The sequence below is a fragment of the Salmo salar genome, chromosome ssa09 (genome assembly GCF_905237065.1).
Source record: "Salmo salar chromosome ssa09, Ssal_v3.1, whole genome shotgun sequence".
NCBI classification, from domain to species: Eukaryota; Metazoa; Chordata; class Actinopteri; order Salmoniformes; family Salmonidae; genus Salmo; species Salmo salar.
In genome coordinates, this window is record NC_059450.1 from 69229112 (window position 1) to 69238521 (window position 9410).

General features: G+C 43.1%; 1 protein-coding gene across 3 annotated transcripts in view; it reads right to left on the minus strand.

Moving 5' to 3' along the window:
- Positions 1-7147, minus strand: part of ugl (ureidoglycolate lyase) — a 46487-nt gene extending 39340 nt beyond the window's left edge. For all 3 annotated transcript variants that reach the window (XM_045723906.1, XM_045723905.1, XM_045723907.1), the window contains exons 1-9: positions 6801-7147; positions 3446-3607; positions 2935-3066; positions 2468-2601; positions 1409-1455; positions 1170-1283; positions 950-1025; positions 686-800; positions 52-182 (exon numbers count right to left, since the gene is read on the minus strand). In XM_045723906.1, coding sequence (XP_045579862.1) covers positions 52-182; positions 686-800; positions 950-1025; positions 1170-1283; positions 1409-1455; positions 2468-2601; positions 2935-3066; positions 3446-3607; positions 6801-6885 — 996 coding nt within the window. In that variant the 5' untranslated portion in view covers positions 6886-7147. The remainder of the gene's footprint in view (positions 1-51; positions 183-685; positions 801-949; positions 1026-1169; positions 1284-1408; positions 1456-2467; positions 2602-2934; positions 3067-3445; positions 3608-6800) is intronic.
- Between the last annotated feature and the right edge of the window lie 2263 nt (positions 7148-9410).

A 9410-nucleotide genomic window follows, 5' to 3' on the forward strand; every position in this document is an offset into this window, starting at 1 on the left:
TGCATTTCATTCTCTTGAACAGAATACTTTATTTTGCTGAGCACTACTCACCTCATCTTTTTCTGGGTTGCAAGCCTTCACCCACAGAATGTGGTCCAACAGCCAATCAATGGGCTTGTCTTTGTGGAACATCAGAAAGAACTCTGCTATCATTGGTAGATCACGGGCTCGGAACATCTTGCCTGATGCAGACACAAGCACACACACAAACCCACAAATTAAAATAAAATGACTTTATGACAAGGAAGAAGAGTCATGAGTATATTGTACATACCAGTGGAGGCTGATGAGGGGAGGATGGCTCATAATAATGGCTGGAATGGAGTAAATGGAATGGTATCAAACATATGGTTTCCAGTGACTCCATTCCAGCCATTATTATGAGCCATCCTCCCCCCAGCAGCCTCCACTGGTACATATCCACACCTGTGAGTGTGTTTTCTCAGTAAATAACCTCATGAACTGAAGGTAATAAATAAATTGCATGTGTTCACCTGCTTTCGTTTCCACAGTTGTCCTACAGTAGAAACAAGTGTTTATCTAAAAACGATCAACTACGACCTCCTTTTCCAGACAGACACACACACACACACACACACACACACACACACACACACACACACACACACACACACACACACACACACACACACACACACACACACACACACACACACAGACTCACCGATGAAGCCGAGCTGAGAGAACTCCAGGAACATCCAGTCATCCGAGGCCAGTGATCTGACGTATGTTTTCATGGCCTGAGAGTAACCAGGCTTAGCCACGATGTCATCTTCCAACTGACAACACATATTCTTTCAATGAGGATGTGTTCATAAAAATATGATTTCAATTCACTTTCTAAATTCACATTTAAATGCAACAACTCACATACAGTTACACAGACAGACTGACTGACCAATCAGAGAAGTTGAACTCTGACCCCCACCTGTACATAATAGGTTCCCTTCTCATGTGCGTAGAGCATCAGGTAGCTGTAGTCCAAGTTCTGCTTGGTGCGCCATCTGAAAACAACCACAATACAAACCACTTACTTCAGGTATACATGATGTGTTAGACTTTTTTATTTTCATGATTTTAAGACCACACATCTGTATGTGTTGGGTTGGGTTGTGTTGTGTTTGGTTGTGCATGCGTCCGTTTCTCACTTGACTCTATCCTTGGAGTCTCCAAAGGTTTCCCTGAGTCTGCGGAAGTTGGGGTAGAAGTACTGAGAAGGGGACACTACCTCCAACAGGCCTGAGTGCACATCCTTAGGAAAACTACAGCCACACACAACAGGCAAACACAGGTAAACTACAAAACACATTGAAGAAACAGACTAACAACAAACAAAAAAACAGCCAAAACAGTCCAACTAATATCCAAAACAACCAAAACGTCTCACTTATGCGTTATGAGTTCTGCTACGGTGTTGACGTATTCTGCATCCATCTGAAATAAAGAGACAGAGAGAAGGGGAAATTCATGAGAAGCGGAAATTCATGAGAAGGGGAAATCCAGTGAAAGTGTAAACATGAGGTCATATTACTAAGAGTGGTGTGTTCGTGTGCAATAGAATCAGTATAGATGAAACATGAGAGCTACAATATACTGAAGGTATCTTGTGTCTTGACTCCTGTGTGTGCTCATACCCTCAGACACACAACCACTACACAAAGTTACCATCAATTGGGCAAACCTTTGAGTTGGAAAGCAAATATGCTAAGCAGTTGCAGGGTAGTTGTTACGCGAGTGATCACAGTTAAACATTAGGAGATGAAACGGCTTTAGGTCTTGAAATGAAGAACAGGAAATTCCTGTTACGCGCGCGTCAGTTTCTGTAGTTTAAGTCTAGTGTTAAAGCATACACACCTCAGGTTCTGAAAGGCACGGTCACACATTCAATAGGTTAAGCAGGTCTTTAGATGGAATCTAATCACTTTCTTTTTCTCATCCTAATCCCTCTATTTTCTGCTTTAATAATAATAGGTCGGTTTGACCCTAGGGAGAGACCTGGCCAAAGTCTGGGGCCCCAACCTCAAGCCACATTTATTTCATTTTTATTTTAATTCAACCTTTATTTAACTAGGCAAGTCAGTTAAGAACAAATTCTTATTTACAATGATGGCGTTCATCAGCCAAACCCTAACCTGGATGACGCTGGGCCATTTGTGAACCGCCTTATGGGACTCCCAATCACAGCCGGTTGTGATACAGCCTGGAATCAAACCAGGGTCTGTAGTGACGCTTCTAGCACCGAATTGCAGTGGCTTAGACCGCTGCGCCACTCGGAAGCACACATTACCCCATCTACAAAGTCACTGCCTCTTATGCTTAACATCTAGAAAGACACTTCTAAATGACCTGATGGGGCCCCAATCGTTATTGACTTTAAGTGAGGTTTGATTGGAAAAGACTATCACGTGTGTCCATGTGCCTCTATCAGGGTATGTGAGCAAGTTACCTCTGCAACAAAGACGATGATGACGGTGTCTTCTCGTTCAGAAGGTGAAAGGTCATAGAGGAGGGAGTTCAGGGTGCTAACCAAGTAGCTCTGCTTCTGACGCTTCACTGTAGGGATCCCCAATACCAGGGACACTGACGCACACGCACACACACAGGGAGGGAAGGAAGGAAAGAACACAGTAAATAGCCTTATCTGCTGCATATTTCATATTTCCAGAGCTATTGATAACACAGGTGACGTTCTGGTGAAGGAGGAATAAAGTCCACACAGATCAGGGAGGGTGAAGTGGGTGGATAGAGGTTACAGGGTGAAATCCACACCAGGTTGTGTAGCCTCTCACTTTAACACAACCCCTCCTGTTTGTCAAAGAGGACATGTTAACGCAGACACATTTTTACATGTAATACATTTTTACACACACACACACACACACAGGGATTAAGACAGAAGGATGTGTCTTTCACCTCCAGTCCGGCCCTGTCCCAGGACAATGTTAGGATTCAGACTGTCTGCGTGGTCCCGTAGGTGGGGCAGGTAGAGGTAGGCATTGGTCAGTCTGGAGGAAAGCAGACCGAGTCTTCTCTTTATCAGTCCTTCTACACTCCACACCACCAGTAACCAAACCAAACACACAACGAACGGTCAGACATAAAAAACACTTCATCCTTTTTTATTACAGCAGTACTTTAACAGAGTGCGGAGAGAGGTCATTTGATTAGTGTTGTTGGCAATGTTTAAAAGGCTTATCTTGGCTTCATAAAAGTAAACAAACTTGGGAGGAGAGAGAGATGCAAATAAGGAAAGAGAAAGAAAGAAAGAAAGAAAGAAAGAAAGAAAGAAAGAAAGAAAGAAAGAAAGAAAGAAAGAAAGAAAGAAAGAAAGAAAGAAAGAAAGAAAGAAAGAAAGAAAAAGAAAGAAAGAAAATCACCTATGATCTAAATGTATACTGATGATAACTTGGCTCTGTCACCTCACCTGTGATATTAGTGGAGGAGTTGTTGTTTGGTGTGGTGAGGTTCCTCAGGCTGGTCAGCAGACTGCTGAGCTCCCTGTACACCAGCTCCCCCCTGGACTCTGCAGCCAGCAGACGATCATACAGCTGGATCATCTTAGGGTCGTAGGGGGGTTCACCCTTGTCTACACACACACACACGGACCCACACATACAGTTGCATGACAGAAAGAGTCGGGAGGAGAGATAGAAACATTTAGAGAGTGGATAACAGTTACAAGTCTATGTTTAATGCATGGATTTGAAAAAACTTCCGTGACATCAAATTTTCTGAAGTATTGAGTAGTTGGGTGCAGGATAACAAAAGGTATAGCTCAGCAAACTGCATGTACAGTAGAATAACCACACACACAAACACACACACGCTTACTCCTCCCCCCAAAATTAATTAAGATAATCCACCCATAGTCCCATTCCACTTCTGGGATTTCCATGACAACCCCATTCATACTACATAGTTCCTCAAAGGACACTCCTGGTGTTTTAGTTGCCGGGTTAAACGCCTAAAGCAGGAAAGGGGCAAGTGGAATGGTGTGTACATTTCCCAGAAAACAAGGAATTCACACTTTAGTAGTCTTTAGGTCATTGAAGTATTACATCATGTAAAACTGGTACCATGGTATAAAGTCACCATTACTTTTACTCTGTGTGCATGTGTGTGAGAGATAGAGGGGAGAGAGAGATGGAGAGAGAGAGAGAGAGAGAGAGAGAGAGAGAGAGAGAGAGAGAGAGAGAGAGAAGAAAGAGAGGAGCTAGAATCAAATTGACGTTTGTTGCACCTGGTGTACATTTCTGATTGTAAGAACAGGTTGAGTGATCTGGGGTTGCAGAATCATGGAAATAGGCCTACCTCCAGATTGGAACCATTGGAAGGTATATACAGTTGAAGTCAGAAGTTTACATACACTTAGGTTGGAGTCATTAAAACTAGTTTTTCAACCACTCCACAAATTTCTTGTTAACAAACTATAGTTTTGGCAAGTCGGTTAGGACATCTACTTTGTGCATGACACAAGTCATTTTTCCAACAATTGTTTACAGACAGATTATTTCACTTATAATTCACTGTATCACAATTCCAGTGGGTCAGAAGTTCACATAAACTAAGTTGACTGTGCCTTTAAACAGCTTGGAAAATTCCAGAACATTATGGCATGGCTTTAGAAGCTTCTGATAGGCTAATTGACATCATTTGAGTCAATTGGAGATGTACCTGTGGATGTATTTCAAGGCCTACCTTCAAACTCTGTGCCTCTTTGATTGACATCATGGGAAAATCAGAAGAAATCAGTGAAAACCTCAGAAAAAGAATTGTACACCTCCACAAGTCTGGTTCATTCTTGGGAGCAATTTCCAAACGCCTGAAGGTAGCACATTCATCTGTACAAACAATAAGTATAAACACCATGGGACCACGCAACTGTCATACCGCTCAGGAAGAAGATGCGTTCTGTCTCCTAGAGATGAATGTACTTTGGTGCGAAAAGTGCAAATCAATCCCAGAACAACAGCAAAGGACATTTATCGTACTTTTTGGAGAAATGTCCTCTGGTCTGATGAAACAAAAATAGAACTGTTGGCCATAATGACCATCGTTATGTTTTGGAGGAAAAAGGGGGATGCTTGCAAGCCGAAGAACACCATCCCAACCATGAAGCACGGGGGTGGCAGCATCATGTTGTGGGGGTGCTTTGCTGCAGGAGGGACTGGTGTACTTTACAAAATAGATGGCATCACGAGGAATGAAAATTATGTGGATATTTTGAAGCAACATCTCAAGACATCAGTCAGGAAGTTAAAACTTGGTCGCAAATGGGTCTTCCAAATGGACAATGACCCCAAGCATACTTCCAAAATGGCTTAAGGACAACAAAGTGAAGGTATTGGAGTGGCCATCACAAAGCCCTGACCTCAACCTATAGAACATTTGTGGGCAGAACTGAAAAAGTGTGTGCGAGCAAGGAGGCCTACACACCTGACTCAGTTACACCAGTTCTGTCAGGAGGAATGGGCCAAAATTCACCCAATTTATTGAGGGAACTTGTGGAAGGCTACCTGAAACGTTTGACACAATTTAAACAATTTAAAGGCAATGCTACCAAATGCTAATTGAGTGTATGTAAACTTCTGACCCACTGGGAATGTGATGAAAGAAATAAAAGCTGAAATAAATCATTCTCTCTACTATTATTCTGACATTTCACATTCTGAAAATGAAGTGGTGATCCAAACTGACCTAAGACAGGGAATTTTTACTAGGATTAAATGTCAGGAATTGTGAAAAATTGAGTTTAAATGTATTTGGCTAAGGTGTATTTAAACTTCCGACTTCAACTGTAGGTATACAATTCAACATATCAATCAATATATCAAATATACTGAACAAAAATATAAACGCAACATGTAAAGTGTTGGTTCCATGTTTCATGAGCTGATATAAAAGATCCCAGAAATGTTCCATATGCACAAAAAGCTTATTTCTCTCAAATGCTGTGCACAGATTTGTTTACATTCCTGTTAGTGAGCATTTCTCCTTTGCCAAGATAATCCATCCGCCTGTCAGGTGTGGCATATCAAGAAGCTGATTAAACAGCATGATCACTACACAGGTGCACCTTGTGCTGGGGACAATAAAAGACCACTCTAAAATATGCAGTGTTGTCACACAACACAATGCCACATATGTGACAAATTTTGAGGGAGCATGCAATTGGCATGCTGACTGCAGGAATGTCTGTCCACCAGAGATGTTGCCAGATAATTTAATGTTAATTTCTCTACCATGTTGTTTTAGAGAGTTTGGCAGTACATCCAATTGGCCTCACAACAGAAGACCACGTGTAACCACGCCAGCCCAGGACCTCTACATCTGGCTTCTTCACCTGTGGGATCGTCTGAGCTCAGTTACCCTGACAGCTGATGAAGCAGGAGGTCTTCTGTCTGTAATAAAGCCCGTTTTGGGGGGAAAAACATATTCTGATTGGCTGGGCCTGGCTCCTCAGTGGGTGGGCCTATGCACTCCCAGGCCCACCCATGGCTGCGCCCCTGCCCAGTCATGTTAAATCCATACATTAGAGCCTAATGAATTTATTTCAATTGACTGATTTCCTTATATGAACTGTAACTCAGTAAACTCGTTGAAACTGTTGCATGTTTCGTTTATATTTTTGTTCTGTATATTTATCTTTAAATATTACCATTCGAAAACAATAGAAAACTGATACAGCAGTTCTGCACAAGCGTTTCACCTTTTGAAAGTTTGTAGTCTAATTTAAAGTTTGTAGCCTAATAACTAGTGTTACACGTGCGACATTTTACCATTTCCATTATAAGCGGTGAACCAGGTTAGAGAGAGAAAAACAGAAGCCAGAAGACATCCAAATTTGACATGGGTGAGCCTCATCTCATCTCTGAAACTGTCAATAGAAATATTCCGTCTGATTTTTTGGGGGGTCTATGACGAAAACAGCGCTGCCGTTGCGTTCAAATGAACCCACAGGTGATAATCCACTCAGGTTATTCTCGCGTTTGCTCCTGTCATGACAATGTGCAGCCCCAGGTTAGTCGTCAGAAAGTCCGTGCCTAGACAGTGTGCACTGATGAAAGCCTGAAAGTCACTCCCTTATCTCTTCGTATAGTTTGACATACAACGACAACCCCTGGCTAGACTACTAACTAAGGACGTGTGACATTTTCCTGGAAAGGTGATGACACTGCACCTCTTTCAGTTGTGTTCTCAACCCCATCTGCTGGGCATATTTGGAACTGCCGGATTTTTATTCCAGAGTGGTTCGTTTTTCTACAGAAGTCCTATCGAGAATAACCAACACTTTGAAATGTCAATAGAGGGATTGGTTGTTTAGCAACAAAACTGACGCAACTATGGGGCAAAACAGACAGGGTTGGCTTAGGTTGTTGACAATATGTAAACTATAATTTGTCTCCAAATGTTTATTGAAAACAGAAATACATTTGCACAATGAGCACTTGTTGTCTCTCAAATACATTGTTACAGCCAGCTCTAACCAGCTAGCGAGCATCTTCTTGGACATCTTCAACCTGTCCATGTCCCAGGCTGTAGTCCCCACCTGCTTCAAGGAGACTACCATCATCCCAGTGCCCAAGAAAAACAAGGTGACGTGCCCAAATGGCTACCGCCCATCACACTCACCCCGGTCATCATTAAGTGTTTCCAGATGCTGGTCATTGCCCAAATCAAGGCCAGACAAACTCCAATTTTCCACCGCTCCAGCATATCCACAGAAGATGCCATTTCCATCACTATTCACAAAGCCATAACACATCTGGACAAGAGAAACACCTATGTGAGCATGCTGTTCATTGACTATAGTTCAGCATTCAACGCTATTGTTCCTTCCAAGCTCAGAGCCCTGGGTCTGGACACCAGCCTCTGCAACTGGATTCTGGACGTCCAGACGGGCCGACCACAGGCTTTGAGGATTGGCAACAACACCTCCTCCACACTGACTCTTAACACAGAGGCCCCCCAGGGGTGTATTCTCAGCTCTCTGCTGTACTCCCTGTTCACCCATGACCATGTGGCTTTGCACGACACTAACTCCATCATCAAGTTTGTGGACGACACCCGGGTTGTAAGCCTGATAACCAACAACGACGAGTCAGCCAATAGGGAGGAGGAAAGTGAACTGGCATTGTGGTGCCAAGACAGCTACCAAGATCTAAGTGACGGCCAGTGTCCTGGCTAGTCTAGCAGTGATGCTACAGCCTCTGGAACCCATGTCTACAGTGTTAGCATACTGTAGATATGAATCTCTCCTACTGCCCTTTGACACACCCTCTCTCTCTCATTCCCCGCTGTCATCCTCTCTCAGTATGTATTCAATCAAATCAGAAAATATCAATTCCCACTCCTTAAAAAAAGTATAGGCCTGAAACCCACCGTATTGAATTTGTCGGCAGGGTGTGGTTTGACCAGTTTACCACAGTCCTCCTCAGTCGGTGGCTCAGTGCCGCGGTTACCGCGGTTACCCTGCTCACTGCCAGCAGAGCCAGGAGAGCCACTCCTTAGTAGTACACAACACACATGGTGGAAACTGGAACCTTATCGGAGCCACAGAACCACTCTCTAATTTAGCTACAGCCTGTGGTTTGACTTTGTCCTGAGTGTGTCCCAGGGTTTACCATTGCACCCTAGTTCTTATTTATTGCACTACTTTTGACCAGGACTCTCTGATCAAAAGTAGCGCACTTACATTGCCTTGGGAAAGTATTCACATGCCTTGACTTTTTCCACATTTTGTTAGTGTCACGTCCTGACCAGTAAAGGGGTCTTTTGTCATTGTAGTATGGTCAGGGCATGGCAGGGGGGGGTGTGTTTTGTGTTTTGGAGTTTTTTGTCTAGGGGATTTTGGTTCTAGTTTTCATTTTCTATGTTCCGTTTTCCAGGTTTGGCCGAATGTGGTTTCCAATCAGAGGCAGGTGTCTTTCGTTGTCTCTGATTGGAAGCCATACTTAGGCAGCCTGTTTTCCTTTGGGTTTTGTGGGTGGTTGTTTTTCGTATAGTGCTTGTGTCCTTACGGAACTGTTGTTTGGCGTTAGTTTATATTTTGTTTAAGTGTTCTCTTATAATAAATAAAGAAGATGAGCATGATACCCGCTGCGCCTTGTTCTAGCTTTTACGACGCACCTGACAGTTAGGTTACAGCCTTATTCTAAAATTGATTAAATTGTTTTTTTTCTCAATAATCAACACACAATACCCCATAATGGCAAAGCAAAAACAGAGACTTGTCCCAAAGCCACTCCTGCGTTGTCTTGGCTGTGTGCTTAGGGTCGTTGTCCTTTTGGACGGTAAACCTTCACCCCAGTTTGAGGTCCTGAACGCTCTGGAGCTGGTCTTCATCAAGGATCTCTCTGTACTTTGCTCAATTCATCTTTGCCTCGATC